Source organism: Panthera onca, chromosome B3, assembly GCF_046562875.1.
Source record: "Panthera onca isolate mPanOnc1 chromosome B3, mPanOnc1 haplotype 2, whole genome shotgun sequence".
Taxonomy (NCBI): Eukaryota; Metazoa; Chordata; class Mammalia; order Carnivora; family Felidae; genus Panthera; species Panthera onca.
Genome location: NC_138344.1, coordinates 143,310,218 through 143,334,128, shown reverse-complemented (window position 1 = coordinate 143,334,128; position 23,911 = coordinate 143,310,218). Strand labels below are relative to the sequence as shown.

Genomic DNA, 23,911 nt, shown 5'->3' with positions numbered 1-23,911 from the left:
GGACTTGGCAGCTCTCAGATTAAGGAAATGTATCAACATGCATTTAAAAGCACCATGTAAAAGAATTTGAATGAGGTGCAACTAATTCTATCCTTCCTTTTATATTGCATGCAGAAATGGAATATTTCACAGAGATGTAAAACCAGAAAATATATTAATAAAGGTAAGAACTTCTATATGAAAAACTGATCTCAGAATAAACGTAGAATGTGAAACCTTTTTACTAGATAGGCTTTCAGCCCCAGATACCTGGGCACCATGTTATGTTTTGTTTTGTTTTGTTTTCCTCCCAGTTTGGAAAAAATGGTTTGTTTAATAAGTGCCATCAATGTAACCATGCATCTGGAAGGAAGACATCTTAGGCACTCTTACTATATGCAAAAATAAACCTCCAGGGGCCCCGGCTGGCTCAGTCGGTAGAACATGGGACTCTTGATCTCAGAGTCGTGAATTTGAGCCCCACGTTGGGCGTAGAGATTACTTAAAAAAATAAGACCATCAACCAGGCATATCATAGTCAAATTCACAAAATACTCAGGCAAGGAAAGAATCATGAAAGCAGCGAGGGAAAAACATCTTTAACCTACACGGAAAGACAGATCAGGTTCACAGCAGACCTATCCACAGAAACTTGGCAGGCCAGAAAGGAGTGGCAGGATATATTCAGTGTACTGAATTGGAAAAATATGCAGCCAAGAATTCTTTATTCAGCAAGGCTGTCATTCAAAATAGGAGAGGGGCACCTGGGTGGCTCAGTCGGTTGAGCGTCCGACTTCAGCTCAGGTCATGATCTCATGGTCCGTGAGTTCGAGCCCCACGTCGGGCTCTGTGCAGACAGCTCAGAGCCTGGAGCCTGTTTCAGATTCTGTGTCTCCCTCTCTCTGCGCCCTTCCCCTGCTCATGCTCTGTCTCTGTCTCAGAAATAAATAAACATTAAAAAAAATTTAAAAAAAAAGATTAAAAGTTTCCCAGACAAACAAAAATTAAAGGAGTTCATGACCACTAAACCAGCCCTGCAAAAACTTTAAGGGGGACTCTCTGAGGGGAGAAAAGACACATACATACATACATACATACCAAAAGCAACAAAGACTAGAAAGGACCAGAGAACACCACCAGAAATTCCCAACTCTACAAGCAACATAATGGCAATAAATTCATATCTTTCAGTACTCACTCTAAACCTCAGTGGACTCAGTGCCCCAATCAAAAGACATAGGGTAACAATGGATAAGAAAACAAGACCCATCTATATGCTGTTTACAAGAGACCCACTTTAGACCTAAAGACCCCTTCAGATTGAAAATAAGGGGATAGAGAACCATCTACCATGCTAATGGTCAACAAAAGAAAGCCAGAGTAGCCATACTTATATCAGACAATCTAGACTTTAAAATAAAGACTGTATCCAGAGATGCAGAAGGGCATTATATCATAAGGGGTCTATCCACCAAGAAGACCTAGCAGTTGTAAACATTTATGCGCCAAATGTGAGAGCACCCAAATATATAAATCAATTAATTAATCACAAACAGAAACTCATCGATAACAATACCATAATAGTGGGAGACTTCAACACCCCACCCACAGCAATGGACAGATCATCTAATCAAAAAATCAACAAGGAAACAATGGCTTTGAATGACACACTGGACCAGATGGACTTAACAGATATATTCAGAACATTTCATCCTAAAGCAGCGGACTCTACATTCTTCTCCAGTGCACATGGAACGTTCTCCAGAATAGACCACATACTGGGACACAGATCAACCCTCAACAAGTACAAAAAGATCGAGATCATACTGTGCATATTTTCAGACCACGACGCTATGAAACTCAAAATCAACCACAAGAAAAAATTTGGAAAGGTAACAAATACTTGGAGACTAAAGAATGAATGGGCTAACCAAGAAGTTAAAGAGGAAGTTAAAAAGTATATGGAAGTCAATGAAGATGATAACACCACAGCCCAAAACCTCTGGGATGCAGCAAAGGTGGGTCATAAGAGGAAAGTATATAGCAATCCAGGCCTTCCTAAAGAAGGAGGAAAGATCTCAGATACACAACCTAACCTTACACCTTAAGGAGATGGAAAAAAAAAAAAAAAAAAAAACAGCAAATAAAAGCCAAAACCAGCAGAAGACAGGAAATAATAAAGATTGGAGCAGAAATCAATGCTATCGAAACCAAAAAAAAAAAAAAAAAAAAACAACAAAACAAAACAAAAAACCAGTAGAAAAGATCAATGAAACCAGAAGCTGGTTCTTTGAAAGAATTAACAAAATTGATAACCCCCTAGCCAGTTTGATCAAAAAGAAAAAGGATAGGACCCAAATAAATAAAATCAAGAATGAAAGAGGAGAGATCACAACCAGCACAGCAGAAATAAAAACAATAATAAAAGAATATTATGAGCAATCATATGCTAATAAAATGGGCAATCTGGAAGAAATGGACAAATTCCTAGAAACATACACTGCCAACACACACACACACGCATACACGATGGAGTATTACTTGGCAATCAAAAAGAATGAAATCTGGTCATTTGCAGCTATGTGGATGGAACTGGAGGGTATTATGCTAAGCGAAATTAGCCAGTCAGAGAAAGACAAGTATCATATGACCTCACTCATGTGAGGACTTTAAGACACAGAACAGATGAACGTAAGGGAAGGGAAGCAAAAACAATATAAAAACAGGGAGGGGGCAAAGCATAAGAGACTCCTAAATATGGAGAACAAACAGAGGGTTGCTAGAGGGGTTGTGGGAGGGGGGATGGGCTAAACGGGTAAGGGGCACTAAGGAATCTACTCCTGAAATCCTTGTTGCACTGTATGCTAACTAATTTAGATATAAATTAAAAAGAAAAAAATAAACTGCATTGAGGTTATCACTCCAAACACCGTGCATGTAAAAGAAGAGGCAGGATTCACGCTCAGGTCTGTCTCAGTCCATAGCCACTTCGACCACACGTATTTAAAGTGTGCGGCCTGGTAAGTCTGGGCAGACGTGTGCACCCGTGAAGCCATCATCACAGTCAAGCTAGCAAACAGATCTCTTGCCCCTAAAAGTTTCCTCATGCCCCTTGGTCATCCCTCCTGTCCTTTGTCCCCAGGCAAAGACTTTTTGTCATAATAAATTAGTTTGCACTTTCTAGAATGTTCTCTAAGTGGAATTGTATAGTATGTGCTCTTTTCTGACCTGGATTTTCCCCTCAGCATCGCCATTTTGGAGTCCGTCCATGCTGTGGTACCAGTGCCACGGTTCCAGGCACTTTTGAAACGGTCCCGTGGTTCTTGGCTGTTCTTTTCTGGTTTTGCCATCGTTTTCTCTCTTTGCATTTCAGTTTGGAAAGTTTCTGTTGGCATATCTTCTGGCTCACTGCTTCTTTCCTTGGCCGTCTAGTCTATTGAGCTTATAAGTCACTTTTTATTTGTTAACAGTGTTTTTTATTTCTAGTACTTCCTTTTGATTCTTTCCTAGAGTTTCCATCTCTCTGCTTGCATTTCCCAGCTGAGCTTGCATGTTGTCTGCTTTTTCCACTAGAGCCTTTAACAGATTACTCATAGTGATTTTAAATTCCCTGACTGGTAATTCTAAAATCCTTAAATCTGTGCTCTCTCTGAAACTGGTTCTGAGGCTTGCTTTCTCTCTTCTGACTGTTTTCTCTTGCCTCTTAACATGCCTTGCGATTTTTGTTGGAAGTCCAACATGATCCACTGGGAAATGGGATCAGTTGAAAGGCCGCCGGAATGAGGTTTCGTGGTAACCTGGGTAGGAAACGTGCCCGCATTTAATGTTTGCCGGAGGTTTGTAGGTACCAGAGGCTCCAAGTGCATTACCAGCCTCTAGTTTATCACCTGAATGTGTGAGGGGTAAACGGAATGGAAGAGGTATCCCGAAAGGGGTCTACCCAGTCTGTCTGACCTGCTCCCAAGAGCTCTTCGCTCCAGAGAACTGGCCCCGACCCTCCTCCCCTCCCCCTCCCCCAACAGGGAAAACAAAGCTGCCAGCAGGGCTAACTTGGCAGCTAGAGTCATGATCGGGTGACACGATACGGTGTTTAATTCATTTGTAGCCTCACGCGGTGACTTAACGTTTCCCCAAACCCGTAGACGTCCGGAAATAGTCGTCAGACACAGGTAGGATGTCTGTAAACGTGTCCCACTGAGCAGAGACCCCGCTCTCTTATCTGTCAGAGGCACTCTTATAAAGTAATTTCTTATAAAGTAATTTCTTTTCACAAGCTAGTGGCAGTGCTGGTAATTTTCCTGTTAGTGCATAAACATTTGAAATGGTCTGTGGTACAGCAGCGGCTTGAGACGTCACTTGTCCCTGCCCTTCTCCCCTTGCAGCAGGACGTCCTGAAACTAGGGGACTTTGGGTCCTGCCGGAGCGTCTACTCCAAGCAGCCGTACACCGAGTACATCTCCACGCGCTGGTACCGCGCCCCGGAGTGCCTCCTCACCGACGGCTTCTACACCTACAAGATGGATGTGTGGAGTGCAGGCTGTGTGTTCTACGAGATCGCCAGGTAGGCCCGAGGCCCGCCTCGCGTCTGAGGACTCCCGCCCGGTGCCCCCCCCCCCCCCCCGCCGAGTGAACCTTCTCGAACAGGTTGCCTGGCGAGGCCCGGCCAGCCCAATGGCGTCATGCCGGTGCCTTCCTTTACCAAACAGATTTTGCAGTCATCCCGCTCACGTGACTGGTGCTAACTTGACGGAAAACGTCGCAGGCTTTCCTTTTACTTTGCGCCAAATACTCTCCTCGTCTGCTTCTCAAAGTACAAACTACCGTCAGTCAGCTCTTCCCTGAGGTCGGTCGGCCTCCTGACTCGGCCTCATCGGTGCAATGACTGACGTTCAGAAGCAGAGTGGAGGGCGCTTCCTGCCAGCTGGCGGGGCCTGCCGTGTGGGCAGCGGCCCTGCTCCCAGCGCCTTCCCTGAGCGAGACAGTCCACCGAGTAGGATGCTCTGGCCGCAGGCGTGAGGGTGGGCCACTTGGCGGCACGGCTGGATTCCAGAAAGCCCCGTCCTCACCATCCTCCCCGGCCTCCCCGGCCTCCTCTCCCCCAGCCTCGGGGCTTCGCCGCTGGATGGAGCAGCGGCCCGGGAGAAGGGAAGGGGCTGGTCTCCCCCAGAGGTGAGGAGGGTGTGGGGTAGAGGAGGCCCAGGGAGGGGCAGGGTGGTGCCCACGTGCTCCGAGCGGATCGGAAGGACGAGCCGGTGCGTTTAAGGTCGGGTGACGTGCATCGTAGGCGGGGACCCGAGTCATCGGTTGCCGCCTGCTCAGCTAACCACTTCGTGAATACAGACACACGCGTCCTTCAGGACGTACCTGCTGATAATCGGCTTGTTATTTTTGGAAAGCTGAGTGGCGATTTCACTGATGCTGAAAGCACTGACGGTCCTTTCCGCTGTGCTGAGATCCCTTGAATTAATCCGAAAGGATGTGGAGGGACTTCAGTGTCGAGAACGTGACGGCTGCTCATCCGCCGAGCGAGGGGCAGCCCGTGGGGAGACCGTCGTTCTGCCCCCCGCCGCATCTCAGAGCCACCTGCCCGCGCAGAAGTGGCCCCGGTGCCCAAGCCGCACTAGTAAACCCTCCGCCGTGGCCTGTCCTGCGAACTGAACTCACTTATAGAAGCCTAAATTCTTTCATCCACGATTCCCAAATCCATAAAATCGCTGAAAACCAAAACGTTTCTTGGACTTCATCTGTCAACAAAACCGGACCTGACCCACCATGAATTTTTGTCGAAAAAGCTCCTGAGACGCGAGACTCGAGTTTAGGTGTCCCGGTGTGAACATTCCTGTTTCGCTGCAGGGATCCCAGGGGTACGGAGAGGAACGTGGCCGCGTCTTAAGAGTGTCACCCGCTCGCTGTAAAGGAGAAACAGGCCGGAGCAGTCCCATGCACGGGGTGCCATGCGGCTTTCGTGTCCCCGGGTTTCTGTGGGAGCTGGCCGCCCCACAAAGCGGGTCGCTGGGATGAGGTGGCCCCGGCCCGTCCTGACCGCAGCTCCGCCCTGCCTCCCCCTCCCCCAGCCTTCAGCCCCTCTTCCCCGGAGCCAACGAGCTGGACCAGATCTCAAAAATCCATGACGTCATCGGCACACCTGCGGAGAAGACTCTCACCAAGTTCAAACAGTAAGTGCGTGTGCGCCCCGGGGCCCCAAGTGGACCTGCCCCCTGCGGGGGCTGCTGGGGGGAGACAGTGGGGGGGGGGGGCAGACCGGGCCGCACCTCTGCTGCCCTCGTGGCTCCTCCGTCCGCCTGGGTCCCCGCGGCCGCTGAAGGGGCTCCAGGTCGGGCTGGTGTGAGCACCGAGCCGCTCGGAGCTGTCTCCCCCCACCCCGGGGGTCCCGCCAGGGTGCCCTCCTAGGTGCCGCGGGAGATGCTCCTGGCCTTGCCGAGGCCCTGGCCATCGGGTCCCGTCCTCCGAATATTGACCCAGGACCCAGGGGCCTCTGGGTGGAGAGGGATGCCACGTGCAGGCGGTGCGCAGTGAGCGCTCTGTGACCGTCACCCAGAGCTGCCGGCCACACTGACGCCCACACCGGCACTGGTTACTGAATCCGGGGAGCCGGGGGCCTCCGAGGGGGAGCCCCGTGGGCTGAGGGGGTGGGCAGCTCCTGGGCCCTAGGAAGGCGAGGAGGTGACAACCAGTTTGAATTCTTCCTTTTTCTGCTTATAAACTTTACCTCATTTTTCTCAGGTGGGCACGTGCTCTGAGTCTTTTGGGGGGAAAGTCGTTTTCTCACACTGATAGCGTAACAGATTTCACAACCCCTGCCCTGTTGTTAAAAAGGGAGACTTCACTTTTCTAGAGCGGTTTTAGGTTCGCCGCAGAACTTAGCGGGAGGTACAGAGAGTTCCCTTGCACCCCGCTGGGGCCCACGCGGCTTCCCCCTGTGCAAACCTCAGCCAGAGTCCATAAGCCTCCGGTGACACATCATCGTCGCCTCCACAGCTCGTGTGAGGGGCCCCTGGGCTGTTGCACTTCCTCTGGGTTTGGGCAACGGTTCGGTCCCGCCCCCTTCTCCGTGCGGGTCCCTGTAGGATCATGACGACGGCTGGCCGGGTGCTCTACATAATGGCGTGATCGTTTATTGTCATTGGGCTTTCAATACAGGTCGAGAGCTATGAGTTTTGATTTTCCTTTTAAAAAGGGATCAGGAATACCTCTACTGACAGCCAATTTGTCCCCGAAATGCCTCTCCCTCCTGCACGCAATGGTGGCCTACGACCCCGACGAGAGAATCACTGCCTGTCAGGCCCTGCAGCACCCCTACTTCCGGGACCAGAGGTGGGCTTCCGTGGGCCTCCGTGTGGTGTGGAGACCTGGGGGGCACGTGGTGGGGCACCTGGGTCCGGGAACAGCTCTGTTCTGAACTCGGGGGCCCCGGGAACATACACCTCGTTCTTTTCTGGAACGGCCTCAGCGACTCCACTGCAGGGTCTGGGGGGGCGGTTCTGTGGCTGGTGCCCAGGCTCCGGGAGGGGCCCGGTGCACGTCGGTGTCGACGGGGGGAATCTCGCCGTAAGGCTTGGGGGTGCTGGCACCGGAGTACCTGCCCGAGGGCGTCTAATTCTGCTCCTCCCTGTGCTCCAGCCGGTGTGAGCGGTGCGAGTGCAGGTGACGTCTGGCCCAGACCTCCCGGGGGGCAGGGCCCACGGTGCACGGGGCCCTCTCCTCTCCCAGCCCAGAGACCGGCAGGCCGACACAGGACGGAAAAGGCTCCCGGAACGGTTGACGCGGAAGAGGCGGTGACGAGGCAGAAAGGTCGTGCTGCGCACGTTCTCAGGGGCCACTCCCCTCTCTTCCTTCCCCACAGGGCAGTGGAGAAGCGGGCTCTGGCCAGCCACAGGAGGTCAGTCTTCTCAGAGTGCCCCGTGGCTCCGGAACTACTCCTTAACGGCTGGCAGATTTCAAAGGAGGGCAGGAAACAGGTACTAAGTGAAGTCGGGGAGCTGGAAATGGTCTCGGTAGCCGGGACCCGATGCCCTCAGGTGGCCTGCGTCCCCGCGGAAGACACCGCCCTCGGCAGGTGCAGGGAGCCGGGCTCCGGTTGTGCCTGCCCTTTCCGTGCCTCCGGCCGAGGGGAGACGGTGGGTGTGGCACCCCGCGTGCACAGGCCTGGCGAGGTGGGACTATCCCACACGTGGGTGCCAGGTTCTCTGCCCATGCACTCTGCCGCTGTCATCTGCCTGTGCCCCCTGACTAGCACAGGGCACAGGCCACACTGACCCAGGTGACCCAGCTGGCGATGACCGGCCCCAGCCGCCACACGGCCCCAGACGTCCACGCGGGTGCAGCGGGCCCGGGTGAGCACCGGTCTGGGCCCGGATCGATCGCTTTAGAAACGGCACCTTCCTCTTGCAGTCTTGTCATCCTCGGGTGCCCCACGCGGCCCCAGCTCTCAGCTCCCTGGTCCCACGTTCTGGGCTGGCCCCGCACTTCGTGAGGACTGTGCCCTCCGTCACTCACCCCGGCATTTACTGAGCGTCGGTACGTGCCAGGAGCTGAGGCCATGGGTGTGGCTGCCGCCAGGAGGCTTTCTGGAATTCTAGGCTGCTGCCTGATGCTCCCCCGTGGTGCACAGGCCGAGCTGTTCAGACCCGGTCTCCCGGTCTTTCCCCCCAGACCTGCTTTTCTCCCCACGCCTTCCCTTTAAGGGGGGGAGGCAGCCCCCTCTCGGCAGCTCCCCACCCCCCACATGAGCCTCCCTCATTTCACCTCCCAGCTGCTGTCCCTGCTCTGCCCTTCCCTCCTGGCCAGACACCTGTCCGACCGCGTCACTCCTGCTGGCACTCCCGAGGGCTGCGCGTGTCTACAGGGGCCGTGCAGTAATAAGCCTTCCCAGCTTTGTGGGCCGTAAGGCCCTGTCACAACCGCCCTCTTTTCTCTGGTGCCGTGGATGATCCGTAAATGAACGGTGGGGCTGTGTTCCAGTAGGACAATCTCCACTGAGACGGGAATTTCCTATAGTTGTGACATGCCGTGAAGTTGTTTTCAGCTTTTTAAAAATGTAAAAATATTCTTAGCACGTGAGCCACGTGAAAGCAAGGCCGTGGGCAGATTTGGTCATCGTCAGGGAGTTGGAGTGGGGACCCTGGAGCCGCGTCACCGGCTCAGCCAAGGCTAGCGCAGGGCCAGCCGGCCTTGACGACTCGGCGCGGAGGCCCTGCCGCCCCCTGCTGGGCACGGTGACCAGCCCTGTCACTCGGGGGGCTGGGAGTCTAGTCACCACGTGGTCAAACCTCTGGGTCAAGTTAGATTAGGCGAAAGTCGTGCAAAAGAGCCCCTGTTGTATTTCCCGATTTCCATAAGGGGGGCACCATTGCACGTTCAACGGGCCTGTGTTTTGTTTCAAGAAACCGTCCCTAAAGCCAGAGGAGGACCCTCCCACGAGACAGGGACCCGCCTGCCTGATGCAACTGCCCAAACTGAAGCTTTCGGGGGTGACCGAACTGGCCTCGTACCCCAGCCCCGCGCTGCACTCCGTGTTCGGACCCGGAGCGAACAGCAAAGTCCCGGTGCCGAGGCCCCCGAAGTTTGTCGGCACAAACCAGAAGGTAGCCCGTCTCGCTAGCGTCCCGCCGCTCGCCGCCCCGGGCCCGTCCCGGCCTCTGCTCAGCGTCTGCCCTTTCCTCCGACAGGCAGACCCGCAGAAGGACGCGAAGCCTAACCTGAAACAGTGTCGTCTGCCCTCGATAGGGAGGAGAGGCGGCCGCTACTGAGCAGCACGCGCCGGTCGCCTGCCGGGGGCAGCACCGCGCGGAACCAGGTGCGGCCGGGCCGCCGCGATCGCCTCCGAGCCTTGGGTGGAGGGCTCCGGGGAGAGCCCCGTCCCCCTCGCGGAGCCTGGCGCCCCGAGAGCGTTGCCCCGCTGGCCAGCCGGAGCCCGGGATCTGCACCCCGAGAGCGGCCGTGCTGTGTTCCTGCCGGATACGTTCGTCAGACCAGCTCATTCGGGGCTTTTGTTTCATTCTCGTAACGTAAGAACTGGGGGTAGAGAATATTTTGTAATTTTTTATCTGATTCCGAAGAGAGATCCGAATTTATGTTGTGTATTTAGGCTCGGTGTCGCCGTGGCTGTGGGCGCGGCGCCTCCAGGACATCGCCGATGGCGCCGGGCGCGTTACGGCGTCACAGACTGTGCTGTCGGAGCTTTATTAAAGAACAAGTATCGTTACGACATTTGAACGCTTCCTGACTTTAACACGCGTCCTGACCAGCTGTCTCTCTGCTTTAGGTTTTGTGAGCATATTCGGGGAATTTATTTTGTTGGGAAGCCCGGTACGGCTTAATTTTGTCGCGCTTGAAAAGCCCGTAAGGAGTAAACGCAGGCCTGGCCTGGGTGCCGAGGCAGGGAGGCCGCCCAGCAGGAGGCTCGTCGGCGCAGGCTTCACAGCTTCCTCCCGTGAGTAGAGCGCGCCGCTCCCCGTGTGGGAACGATGCCTTCTTTCTTCGTCCCCACAGACTTACGACGTTAAAAAAAAAAAAGAAAAAAGAAAAAGAGCAAATTTCCCAGGTTAGTTTCAGTCTTCTTGTTCCCTCTTTTGAGACAAGTCTGTGACAGGCTGGTCATCGTCAGGGAGGTGGAGTGGGGACCCTGGAGCCGCGTCACCGGCTCAGCCCAGGCTAGCGCAGGGCCAGCCGGCCTTGACGGCTCGGCGCGGAGGCCCTGCCGCCCCCTGCTGGGCACGGTGACCAGCCCTGTCACTCGGGGGGCTGGGAGTCTAGTCACCACGCGGTCAGATCTCTTGGTCCCGTCCTCTCCGGTGGCTGTCACCTCTGGACCCGAGTCACAGGTGGTGGAGCAGGGCCCGGCCTCGCAGGACAGTCCGCAGGTGGACGCGGCAGCCGCGGGAGGGGCGGGTGTGCGAGGCAGGGGGGGTGCGGGCCGAGGGGGGGCAGAGGCGCCCAGGAAGCGCAGAGTCAAGAGTAGAAACAAGACTTGGGGGATGTTGAGAGCTGGGTGCACATGGCGAGGGGTTGAAAAGAGCTTCCTCTGACCCCATTTAACACCCCGCCTCGCTGTCCGATGCCCTGCTGTGCGGGCGGGCAGGGCACCGGTCTGCCTCTGCGGGAGGATCCGGGAGTTCCGAGGCCCGAGGGAGCTGAGGCAGGGAGGCCGGGGAGACGGGATCGCAGAGGGCCCCGCTGTGGGTGAGCCCAGGCGGGGAGGCGCCGGGGAACCAGGCCCCCAAGGGCCAGCGGCCCGGCAGGGACGGGCTCCTGTCCTCGGGGACTGGCTCCGCGGCAGAGTTAAGGAAAACTCTTACCCCTTTAAGGGTGTAAAATTTGAGGGGAAAATCTTCAACGTTCTCCCGCGTGACTTTCTGAGAAAGCAGACCTGCCCCTCCCCACGGAGGGCCTCTCAGGCCAGGCCCCTGTGGGGTGTGACCTGTCCACCAAAGGAAGCTCTTTTGGCTCAACGTCGGTCTCTGGAATAAAAGCGCCGTGAAGCAGCCACACCGGGCTCCAGGATGGCCACGGCTGGCCCAGCCCTGCGCCAGAGCGACTCCACCGTCCCGCACATTCGGAGCGCGGGAAGGTGCTGCCGGCCGCGCTGGGGCGTCCCGCGCCCCCGGGGTGCCCGCACGCAGCGGCCCGCTCTCGGCCCAGCGGTGGGCATGGGAGGCCGCGTCCGCCTCCGCTCACTCGCGACCGGGCAGGCGCTGAAGGAGGCCGCCTGAGCCTTTGCAGGCAACGCTATTAAAGGGCTCCCGGGCACAGGAGTTGTCGCCGCGGGGCCCCAGGAGGGAAATGGGGCGGAAGTCCTGCTCCAGCACCCCGTCCACCTGGCTCACCCGCTCCCAGCCAGAGAGGGGACCCCTGGGGCGCGGGCACACACAGCCGAGGTGCGGCCAGCCGTGCCGGTCCAAGGGTTCCGATTCTGACGGCCCTGAGCGGCACGGTCCTGCTTGTGGAGGAGGAAAAGCAGAGGCGATGCCACCGAAGCGACCTGGGCTCTGCTGCCCCCCGCTGCTGGGGACACCCCTGGGTGTGCGCCGTTTCCTCCGGCCGGGCCACGTGGCCGGCCCGCAAGCTCGCCGCAGGGCCGAGGGCTGAGCTAGAGTCTCCCTGGAACGCCTTCCTCCCCTCAGCTTCCCTGAGACCGGTCCCCACACTCGGAGAGTGCGCTCACCAGCTCCAGAAGCATCGGAAAGCTCGAGGCAAGAAGTGAAAGCAAATACGAAGCGTATCAGGCCGGCCAGGCCTACGCCCGGCCCGCCTCCTTCCCTGGCGTGTGAGAGCCTGACGGGCCGGAGTCTGGCCCGGGTGCCACGTGCCCAGGGCCCGCCGCGGGCTGCACGTCCGTGGTGGCGGTGCCAGCGTGTGGCAGTCACGAGGCAGTCCGGTTTTGGAAGCCAGCTTGGACCACGGGGCCGGGAGCCGACGTTGGGACACGGCTGGCGGTCGACTCCAGAGCCCGACCGAAGGGTGACCACAGACGGTGGACCGAGCGAGGCCTGCCCACTTGGAGGGCCGTGACCCGTGGGGCCGGTGAAAGCCGGGGAGCACGGCCAGGCCCTCTGACCGTGCCCGAATTCTAACAGTTGTCCTGGGCCCAGCCAGGCCTCCACCTGTCCTTTCACAGGAAGAGGAGACGACCCCGGGGGGGTGGTCACAAGAGGAACTCTGGACTTCATTTTCCAAGACGGCCCTTGGTGACCCCGCGGCAGTCCGTGGGCCTCCTTGTGCGTCTCTGGACCTGCGGGGCTGGGGTTCTGTGCGTCACCGACAGCGCCTGGAAACCAGTGCTTTGACCAAGAGGGCAGACGCCAACTCTCCGGGACGTGCTGTTTAATGCGCAGGTCGTACCGAATGTACAGGATACATAAATCGAGTGTCTCACTTAAAACAACAGGGTGTCCGTGCTTCCTGGTATTCATCTTCCCCAAAGTGCACGTCCCTGGGACCCAGAGGCTCCGTGAGCAGCTGTACCGGGCCTCTCCTCTGAGAAGCAGCCACGGCCTGGGGTGAAGCATCGGTCCTGTCGCTGTGCTCGCAGAAACGAAGAAAACAGAGTGCACGTCTCGAAGGGCATACGCTCGTTTTTCTCCCGAAGTCGTGTGGGCAGTGCCCCAGACTAATGTGCTCGCTTAGATGCGAGTCACACGCTCCTGGTTTACGGCCACACCAAATAAAAATGCCTTCGGGGTGCAGCTGCGTACGGCTTTTTAAAGCTGAGAATGTTCTCCTGCCTGGCCGCTACACTTCACCGCGGTTCTCTCGCCTGTGGGGTCGACGAGTGTTTGTGGCGCGACCTCCGCGCAGGGCCGTTCCTGAGCCGGTTTCCGCCAAACACGAATTCCGCACGGTCCCGGGGCCCTCAGTCCCCGCGGCGAACGGAGCCCTCCACGCTCCCCAGAGGCCGACGGACGGACGAGCGCTCGCGGGCTTCCAATGACAACAGCCGGGCCTTAGAGCCGGAAGGAAAGAACGATTCGCCGGAGCCCGTCCGCACACGTGCAGGCACCCACGACGGCCGTGACGGTGAGCCTGAAGCCTGAAGACGGGGCCGCGGAACTCTGCAGCCGAGCCGCGCTCGCTCGAGCGGCCCGTCCTGGCCGGGGCACTGCCAGCGGAGAGGGCTTCCGGGAACGTGGTGGAAAAAGGACGGGTGATTTTATACCAAACTTTAATTGAACAAAAGGTTACATTAAAAGCGGAGCCGACTTGACAAAAGATAAACAAATGGTGTATTCAAGATAGTTTTAATATTAATATTTTTTTCATGAATTAGAAATATCACTCTTAGATTGATGAAAATTACTGGTGAAGTAACCACGTCCCCCAGAAGCAGAATTCCATTATTTGTACATATAATACAGAGCCAGACTACACTGGAAACAACAGTATTAAAATAAATGTTAAGATTAAAAAGCATCTATACACCCTGGAGGGCCGTGAGTCCGTGAGACCCGTATCTAAAGTCATTTCCTAACAGCAGTGAACTATTTTAAGTGCAAACGACTCGTGAAGATCTCAGATCGCAGCATCCACCATCCTGAATGGCAGATTCCCGTCAGAAGGGGACAACTTTCACGAGTGCCCTCCGGGTCGCCTTCTGACCACCTAAGTATAAAGACATCAGTGCAAAACCAGAGTGAAGTGCTATTTGTAAGAGTTGAGTTTAAGGGGATTTCTTGTCCAAGAAACACTTTACACTATGTATGTATATACTATATATATACATATGTATGGATATATACACACATATATGAGATTTTAATTACATTGAACTTTCGAGTAAAAAGCAAGAAAATCCCATTTCTTATTTTTTACTGCAGCCCCACAAGAACGATTTAAAAATGGCAACGGCTTCTTTGGGTGAGTGGCAGAGAAGGCGGCTTCGAGCGGGCCCCGAGGGTCTTCCCACGACTCCGGGCGACAGCTGCCTCCGCGAGTGTCCGCGCCCGGGGCTCCCGCCTCCGTCCGTCGCTCCCTCAGGACCGCGTGGGTCACTATACTACAGTTCCACCTGGAGAGCTGGCCTGGTTTTGGGATGACAATAAGCCCTGCAAACAAAGCAGTTTACATTAATCCAGCAAAACACGGGGCAGCCAAGAAAGCCACACTCCTCCGCCAGCCGGCTCGCGTGACCAGAGTTACCCTGTCGGCCTGTCAGCCAGCGTCCCTCTGTCCTCTACTTCATTGTCATTCATGTCATTGTGTGACATTCCTAATCAGGAGCCACTGAACCCGGCCCCTGTCTGGCTGTCCTCCGGTGGGCAGGGCTGGCCCGGGGTCCCCGGCACGTCGTGGGCCTGAAGGCGAGGGGCGGCCGTAGGCCACCCTCCCCAGAGGCCGCGGCTCAGGGCCACGGCGAGGTCCCCAGGAGAGGTCCCCGTTGGCTCCCACGGCCACCCCACCTGCACACCCAGCCCCGCGAGCCGGTCGGTGCGCTCTGGTTGGGGTGCGACGGTGGTGCCCCCCCCCCCCCATCCCTGGCTTTAGCACCAGCGTGGACTCGGCCGGTGGACAGAGAAGGATCTGGGCCACGGGTGGGGAGGCCCAGAACGCGGCCCACACCCGCGCTGTGTCGGCTCGGGGAACAGGGTGTAGGAGGTGGTGTGTGCGCCACGGGGCGGCCCCTCCCGGCAGGTGGCAGGCCTCTGGCACTCCACGTGTGAGCAGGGCCGCGGCCCAGAGCTAACCGTGGGCGTGGATGCGCGTGTGCTCATCATGGAGTTCCGTCACGGGCTGGCGGGCGACCGTCGCGGGGAAGTTTCAGGTCACAAGAGGGCAACGCTGAAGCTACGGCTTTTCGGCTCTGTGAACACACGCTTACGCTGCCCCCAAAATGCTTCCGTCCGTGACTCGTGGACCCAGGACGAGCCTTGAACTCCACGCAATCGCGGCTGTGTTTTCACCCACTGCACTTGTGCGGACACCCCGGGGCCGCGCCCACACCTGGCCGGAGGGAAGCCGGGCAAGTCGCTGGCCCCCCCACTCACGCCTCGTTTCTTCAGACTGCCCCCCCGTGACTCTGGACACGATCAGGAAGCCAAGGGCCAACGGGTGTGACAACCGAGCCCCGCGCAGGGCGTCCGGGAGCACAAGCCTGGTCTGACGCGCCCCCCTTGTTTCCCCGCTCACGCCCATCAAGGGGCCGCGGGACAGACGGCTCAGCACACCCGACCTCGGGCCGCCTCCCAGCCTCCACGGAGCGGCGGGGGGGGGGGGCCGGCAAGGCCCGACGCCCTCTCGGTGGCGACGTGAGGAAACCTTTAAGACAAGGATGCACCGCCTCCCTCGTCAAGGTTTCAGGTGATTCCGACTAACAAAGTGGTTTCCGGGAGCTACGGGGTGTCCTGGACAGCTTGTCAAGTCTACAAAATAAAGACCTCGCTTTTCTCTCCAAACCGGAGAAAAGTACTCCGCTCCTCCCGCCAACGGGAGAACCACGATCCCGTCTGGGGACAGAGCCGCACACCCTGCTCAGCGGTGGCTGCACTTAAATACCAAGGACACTCTGAGAAAGGCACCCCCCCCCACACACACACACACATTAGGGAAGGTGGTATCTCTAGACCGGCCTTGTCCAACACAAGGTCAAGGCAAGCCACGTGTGAAATTTAAAATTCTAGTAGCACATTTAACAAGTGAGAAAAAGGTGAAACAATATATTTAACCTAATATATCCCATGTTATTTCAACACAGAATCGATTTAAAAATTACGAATGACGGACTTGACGTTATTTTTTCCCACAAAGCCTTTGAGGCGGGCGCTGTAGCACATCTCCGTTCGGCCCGGCCCCGTTCCCGGTGCTCTGTGGCCACAGGTGGCCCTGGACGACAGACTGTGGTGCCGAGCGCGGGCCTGGCCGCCCCAACACCACCCCCTCCACCACCCGCCCCACGCCTTAGCCTCTCTCCGGTTGTGGGTGTGCAGTTCCCGTGGAGGGCGGGTGCTAAGGCACGGAGGTGGCCGGGGGCCCCGGCTTCCTGGGCCTGACGTCAGCAGGGACACGGCGCCTCCACTGGCTGACCATCTCCTCTCTCCCGAGATGCCGCCTCGTCCTTGGGGCCCAGCAGGGAGGCCCGCTCTCCTCTCCTCCTAGGCGACACACACACATTCTCCTGCTTCCGTTGGCCGAAGCCTCAACCCCATAGGAACGACCCCCTGCGGCCCCGCTGTCCGAGAGGCCCAGGCTCGAAACAGACCGTGAAGGTTAGCTAAGCGAGCGACCACCCCAACGCCACCCCCCCCCAACGCCACCCCTCCTCACAACAACCCTCTACTGCCACATATCCAGGGAGCTGCAGGGTCCGGATAACAGGGTTATTAGCCCTTCCGATGTCAACCCTGGTGAACGAGTCTTTAATAACGGACACGGTGCAGCAGTGCGTGCCAGGGACCCACCCCCAGGGTGCCGCCCCTCGGGTACCGAGCTGGCGAGCAGCCCGGGATGCCAGGCCCGGCTGTGGGTGAGAGACCCGAGGGCTCCCTGGAGCCCTCAACCACAGCAAAGGGAGAAGGGACAGAATGGCGGAAGCAGGACCACCGGCGGGCCACCCGGGCCCCGCCCAGGGAGCCCCGAACCCCGGGGTGCAGGTGCTTGTGGTGTGCGGGTGAGGGTCCGTGACGTTCCTCGGAGGGCGCGAGGGCGCGTCTGACACAGGCAGCGGGCGAGGGCCGGGTCTCGCCACCGGCAGCGGGAGGTCAGTGGGACGCAGACCCACACCCGTTCGCCTCCTACAGATGGAACTCGCTTTGCCGTGATGGACAGCAGAGGCACCGGGGAAAGACTGCCGCTCAAACAAAAATTCAATGTCCAGCTCACCTTCTCTCTGTGCTTTAGTTTAAAGGTTACTGGGGGACAAAGAGAAAGATGCAGAACACACACAGGCCCCCAACAGAGACCAGACCACTCTCAGGAGGGAGGCCAGCTGCCATCGTCACGTAAGAACAGTTTGGGGCGCATCCCGGGGGGGGGGGGGGGCTCCCCGGACCCACCATCCGTGGCAGACGCACAGTGGCCCTGCCGCCCGGTCTGCCTGCTCCCGAGGCCGGCTTGCACTTCACTGTGTCCTCACTGGTTATTTTCACGGGGAGGGGACAGCAAAGACCAGGCCCGGTTTAGAGACAGCCGTGCCCGTCTGGCCTGCCCGACGACCTTGCCGCGTCGGTGTCCTCAGCGGTGTGCGGACCGGTTTCACGAACAGCAAGTCTGCCCCGGCCCAGACCCCGCGAATCTGCCTAACACCCTATCAGGCCCCAGGAAGGAAGCGGTTACTGGAATAGTGACAATCCGGAGTCTAATATTTACTAGGCTGTCCCGCCGTCACCAGACTTGCCGTTTTATTGCCGCTAGAGATCTCACTCGAAAATTAAGTGAGGAGATACTCCAGCTCTTGGTCACACAGAGACTAAGAGGCAGATGCCATTTGTAAATTGATGTCCTTCTACAGATGGCACGGGCACAGTGAGAAATCTCAGCAGGCTAACTTCTTCCAGAACGCCCGAGCCACACACCCCTCTTGCCTGACCCTCCACGAGACCCTCACGGCTCGCATGACCCAAGCGCTGCATGAAGAGCCCGTGGAAGCCTGGCGGAGCCGAAGCCCCAGACCGCACGGCCAGGGTCAGGGGTGGGCACAGCACAGCCCTGGTTCCCCGCGAGGGTGACTCCCCCACAACGGCCCCCCCCCCCCCGGGCCCCTCGTGGCCCCCGACCCACTGCTCACTTTGGGCCTGGGGCCTTGGCTCCTGCTGGGCAGTAAACAGACCCTGTCCCTGTGGTAGCCTTGACCTGCCCAACGACAGGTCACATCGGGGGTGACAATTTCCCCCAGGGAGACCACTCGGCCTGATGCCTTAAGAGAAACTCACCCGGAGAAAATGATGCTCTTTTCAGACATCCGGGCAAAAGGCTTTCTTGGGGCACAAGCATGTCGGGGCAGCTCAGAACTCTGCCTGGGGAGAAAGTACCCCCTTCCTATGGCAGGAGGAGGGGACGCTCTCGTGTGCCCTAAAAGTGCCTCTGGCTGGAGTCGCTTCAAGAGGGTCCCAGCCACGCTGGCCCCCACCCAGAGCGAGATGCTGGTCTGGAGGCCACCAGCACTCAAGGAGGGGAGGGGACGGGGCGCCTCCAGAGGCTCTGTCCCTTGCAGGAGACCACGGGTCCACAGTCAACGGTTTCTTCCGACAGGCAGACACGGGAGGATGGAGTATTTTTTCAAGGCACAAACTATTTTTAAAAGATTAAAATGTCGTGTGTGTCTTTCTCAACTTGCTGTCAACCTCGCAGCATTGAGGGCCGACAATCTACTCCCCGCTAAGGGAAAAACACGCCGTTGCTGTGGCGGGCGATCAGGTCGGCCGCTGTGAGGGCGGACGAGCGACAGGCTCTTCTGCGCTGGCAGCTCAGCGTGAGAGGCCAAGTGCACGACACTTCGCGCCGGGCGCTCGGGAGGACGGCACCGTCAGAGGGTTCGGGGTCCAGCCCCCGGAGCAGGCGGAGAGGCAGCCCGGAGGGAGCTCCAGGCCCGAACGTCTCCTGTCAAGGAGCAGCCCCGGGGCCCGACCAGGTGACCTCCCACAGCCTCCGGGGCCCTTGCAGATCCAGGCTGGAGTCCGGCCTCGAGGGGCTCAGGGCCAGAGAGAGGCCGGGGTGCAGCTGGGGGGCCGGGGGCGGGGGGAGGACACCTCCCTGCAGGACGAGGCGAACGGCTGACTCTCCCCACCCCACGTGGGCCGGGCGTCTCCGGAAGGACGGCTCCACGGCAGCCCCGAGGCCTCCGGCGGGCCACGTGAGACGAGGAGGAAGAAAGACAAGGACAGCCCGGGACAGGAGCTCCTCCAGGAGCCGGCCCGCCTCGTGCCCCCAGCTACCGGCCAGGGGACCCAACGGGATGCCCGACGCCGAGCCGCTGGCGGCCCAGGCCGCCCCCTCACGCGTCCGCGCCGTCGCCGAGGAGTCCGTCGGCAGCCCTCGCCCAGACAGGACAGTCGGCACCTCTGCCGCTCGGAGCAGTCAGTCTCCAGTCACGAGGACGCGGAACTGGGCGGAAGCGTGGGAACTCCCGTGGCTGTTGGCGCTCTCGACGTGAACAAGCACCGAGAAGCTTCCTTCTCCGGCCAGCTGGGACCGCCGTACAGCCTCGCTGTGGAAGTGACCACTGGAAACTGTCTACGCGTCCGGTGTTGGCACGCGTTTACGGACAGAGGGCCCCCGAGCGCCTGGGGACACGCGTGGGCGGGGAGGCCCCGGCCGCGACGGGGACGAGGGAACAGCTAAGACCCAAGACAGTGCCACACAAACACCGTTTTCTTAACATGAGAAATCACCGATACTGCCATGAAAGCCTCATTAATTACGGTAACAGTTAAGAACTTACCAGCATGTCATGTTAGGAAGGCTCTTCATCAAATTTATTTGTCAAGAAGTTAGATGAAAACGTAAAAAAGGACACACATTTCACTTCTGATTTTCATTAAACGTAAATAATCATACAATTTTATACGATGCCACCTAACACAGCAGTCCTTAATAAACTTAGGTATACAGAAATAAAAAACGCAGGAAATTCTTCCTTTACCCTTCGAGAGGCAGCAGCTTGAGTGTCACCGAGGTACCAGGGGGACTGTCCCCTCCACAGGGTGGGGGGAGGGTGCATTTTCTTACGGCTCAGAACCTGGGCTCTGAACCCAAGTGCTTTTCAACGCAAGCCCCGGACCCCGTTCTCTAGCCTGCCATCGGCGCTCGCGGGCCATCGCCAGGCTCACGGCGCTGAGCCCCCTGACGACCCGAACCCATGACAGTCCCAAGCAGCCCCGTGCGACAGGCGTGCTGACGGGGGGCCTCGCCGATCGGTCCCTGATGTGTCCCCAGGACGGCTGACGCTGCCAGGTTACTTATCAAGCCCACCACACGCACGTGGAGGGTCCCTGCTGAGGGAGGACACCCCGACAGTGGGCACAGCCCCTCAACGGGACAGTGGCTCAGAGGCCAGGAGGGGCGGGGCAGTGCCGGGGCCTCGGACAGGCTGGCCTCGGCCGAGCCCTCGGGCGCAGAGCGGGACGCTGCGTTCGCGCCTCTCTCCCGGAAGAGCCCAGGGAACTCTGCCGCTAGGTCTTTCTCGGGTTCCCTCCCCGGCCCTCCCTGACCCTTAGGCTTTCCCCCCTCACCCCCTGAGCTTCCCCAACAAAGAACCGAACGTCTCCCTCCCAAGGCGAGAGGGGAGCCCCGTACACGGTGCAGACGTCTGACCGAGCGGCTCCACCGATTTCTGTACAAACTCAGTACCTGACGAGGGTCTTAACGATTCAGTGGAGGAACGGGGGGTGCGGCTGCCCGGCTACCCGCCAGCTGGGACTCGGGTCCCCCGGGACGTGTGTGCAGGCCCGCAGACAGGTGGAGCCTCGAGGCGCTTCGCTCCTGTGGCCCCTGAAGAGCTGACTCCCCTTTCCCGTCAGAGGCGCGGACCCTCAGTTCCGGGCAATGGCGACAGAACATTTCAAAAACGCCAGAAGCTTCAATCAGCACACGAGACAAAATTAGGATTCTTTACCACTATTTAAGTGAATGTAGAACCCAAAGTTACTGATTGTTTTTCAGGAGTCTGCCCACTGCCTCTTACACACATGCTTTTAGAAGAAGGCAGCGTTTTCCAAAGGCTTCTCTCTCCAGCCCTCGAAGGGATTTTAACCCCCCTGCCCCTGAGTAAGGGAGGATCTCAGAGAAGGGCTGGGGTGGCCGGGGGGCTCGGAAGCCACAGCACGGCAGGCTGGAGAGAGGCGAGCCGGGGCAGGGCAGGCAGAAAGGACCACGCACGGTAGGAAAGCTGTGCTGGCCAAGCAGTAACGGCCTCCTCTTGCCAAAAGCTGTTCTATTCCAGAAGTTGGGTTACAAAAGATATTCTTGCTCAGGATAACGTTTAAGCAAAAACACCTGAAACAGTTTCAGTGAGGAAGCTCCAAGTTTGGTGCGGAAACTACAAAATCACCCCAGGGCCACCGTGGAAGCAGCTTGGCCCTGGGCCCTACACACCTGAGATCAGGACCCCGGTGGCCCCCCTCCCCGTACCCCACAGCTGCAGGAGTCATCATGGGAAGCCAGTCTAAGGGAGGCCCGCCCCTCCAAGCGCCCCCTCCGCCAGCGGCCAGCGGCCAGCAGCTCTACTCCTGCTCCTCCGGATTGCAGGAAAGGGTGTGGGTGTCATAAGAGCGGGCCATGCGGTGCCCCCCAGCTCCTGACACCCAGCAGGTCCCCGGAGAGGGGACCCCAGAAACTGGAAGAACAAGATTGTGACCAAGCCCCAAATCCCAAACTGTGACAGGACCATGGTCTTTAACACTGGGGGGGGGGGGGGGGGGGGGGTTGGGGAGAGAAACACCACGGGCTCCTATTAGCACATGTCAAGGCCTGATTTTAAGGAAACCATACTCTCCTCCTCTTGCCTCTCCTGCCCCCGACTCCCACAGACAGACTCCGCCTGGGTCGCCCAGCAGTGCCCCCGGAGCCGTCCCTCCCTTACCGCAGCCCGTGCAGCTAAGGGTGCCAGGGGGTAAAAGGGATCAGAGAGCACCCGGTCCCCAGAAAGCGCACCCATCATGCCTTTGGAGCGATGCCCTCAGAACCAGGTCAGCATAAGCTTCCCCACGAAGGCTACTTACCTGGGACCGGCCGCTCGTTACCTGGGCCAAATACAAGTCCTGAATTTTGAAACCGCATACTCAATGCCTCAGAAGCATTTGAAATGAAATCTCGAAAACGACGTAAAACTGCACCTGGAGTGCTGGCTATGAATCTCTCCATCCAACAGCCTGATTTCGCTTCCAAAGTTGAAACCGTCCCCAAGGCCGGCTGACTTTGCTAACCTTAGGTCAGTTAACATTTAGGAACAGAGGACCGTATCTTACAAGCCAACGGGACACGAACATATACCCGGGGACACGACGCACAAACGGCAGGGGCGAGATGCCCCCGGCAGGCCAGCAGGCTTCTCGCGGGGCAGAGCACTGCCATCGGTAACAGAAACCCCTCGCATTCAAGGGGCAGGGTGGGTAGAGCGGATGGCCCCAGCGGGAGGCGCGGGGGGAGGCAAGCAGGCCCGGGAAGCGGGGGCCCGGGAAGCGGGGGCCCGGGGAAGGTGGGGACGGGCTGCGGGAGGAGCACACAGAGCGCTGCTCCGGCACCAGAGCTGGGCGCTGCAGGGACAGGAAAGCCCCCCGGTGTCTGCTTCGCTGAATCGCAGCCACTACTCAACTCGTGTCAACGAGCAGCATCTCTAGGCTTCATCACAAAGGTGTGCAACACAGAAAACAAGCCGAAACGACCAAAATAAGTTAACAAACAAGATAACCGCCGTCTTGAACCTAAGACACGCAGCTCAAAGAACCGGGTCCTCCAGGTGAAACTGGAACTTGCAACTCCTCACACAGGTGTTCGGGACCACGGGCGTGAGAACCCGAGACTGAAGCGCCCCGGCAGAAGCAGCTCGGGGTCCCCCGGAGGGAGCTCCCACGGCCGCTCCCACGGCTCCCGAGCAGCCACGAGGCCACCAGGGCCAGGGGTGAGGCCCTCGGGCAGGAAGCCACTGAGGACAGAGCCCAAGCGGAGCCACGACAGCCGTCCAGTAAGAAGAGAAGGGGGCAACCTGCACCTGCGCGCCCCCCACCCTGGGCGGGAAAACAAAACCCAGACCAGCGCCCCCTCTGGAAGCGCCTGGAATCTTCACAAAACGGGGCTGCGGAGTCTGTCCCGGGCCACGGTCGTGCCTTTTTGACCAAAAAACATCGTCAAACAACAACAACAAAACCCACACACACACGAGAAAACAAAAAAACAAAACAAAACAAAAAAAACACAAAAGAAACCAAAACCGCCTTTCCCTTGTTGGAAAAAAAAAACATAAGCAAAACGCATCCAACGTGAAGGGTCTCGGCTTCTGTGGCAACAGGCGCTTCTGACCACCGCTGCTGGCGCCCTCGGCCCACGGTCCCCGGGACAGCCAGGCTCGGAGGAGTGTGGGGTTTTGTTTAGTGCACAGATTCTCAATCAAAGTGCTACAAACTGCTTCTTTGAAAAAAGATGTTTATTAATAAACAATTTTAATTGTCATAAAATGACTAAAATGGGTTTTAAAAATTAAGGCTCTTCTCTTTCTGTGGATTGCCAGAACAATGTAAAAATAATATCAATCAACCCTGCTGAATGCTTTGTTCCTAAAGTTAAATTTCATAGATTCCTAAACATTTTATGATTAAGATAAAAACTGGCCTATAAATGACAATTAATGGCCGCCCATACTGAACACACACTCCGATCAGGTGTACAACATTCTAATTGAGTAGTTAAGCAAAAATATTCCAGTTAAAGCAGAAATTTTAATTTTAGCATTGAAAGTCATTGTTCCCCACACGGTCATGATTTTCCTAAA

At 57.6% G+C, this 23,911-nt stretch overlaps 2 protein-coding genes across 20 annotated transcripts in view; one reads left to right on the top strand and one right to left on the bottom strand.

The window, feature by feature from the left end:
- The window catches only part of MOK (MOK protein kinase), a 67,484-nt gene extending 48,350 nt beyond the window's left edge, over nucleotides 1-19,134 (top strand). For 6 of the 12 annotated variants that reach the window (XM_060620798.3, XM_060620801.3, XM_060620800.3 and 3 more), the window contains 7 exons: nucleotides 115-163; nucleotides 4,362-4,540; nucleotides 6,054-6,155; nucleotides 7,141-7,314; nucleotides 7,844-7,958; nucleotides 9,384-9,584; nucleotides 9,669-10,204. In XM_060620798.3, coding sequence (XP_060476781.3) covers nucleotides 115-163; nucleotides 4,362-4,540; nucleotides 6,054-6,155; nucleotides 7,141-7,314; nucleotides 7,844-7,958; nucleotides 9,384-9,584; nucleotides 9,669-9,749 — 901 coding nt within the window. In that variant the 3' untranslated portion in view covers nucleotides 9,750-10,204. Of the gene's footprint in view, nucleotides 1-114; nucleotides 164-4,038; nucleotides 4,149-4,361; nucleotides 4,541-6,053; nucleotides 6,156-7,140; nucleotides 7,315-7,843; nucleotides 7,959-9,383; nucleotides 9,585-9,668; nucleotides 10,205-10,264; nucleotides 10,433-14,312; nucleotides 14,422-17,228; nucleotides 17,430-17,938 lie in introns of those variants that run through there. The other 6 variants (XM_060620808.3, XM_060620803.3, XR_009606619.3 and 3 more) reach the window with 5 other exon arrangements.
- Nucleotides 13,721-23,911, bottom strand: part of WDR20 (WD repeat domain 20) — a 65,964-nt gene continuing 55,773 nt past the window's right edge. For all 8 annotated transcript variants that reach the window (XM_060620778.2, XM_060620789.2, XM_060620781.2 and 5 more), the window contains one exon: nucleotides 13,721-14,540. In XM_060620778.2, coding sequence (XP_060476761.2) covers nucleotides 14,487-14,540 — 54 coding nt within the window. In that variant the 3' untranslated portion in view covers nucleotides 13,721-14,486. The remainder of the gene's footprint in view (nucleotides 14,541-23,911) is intronic.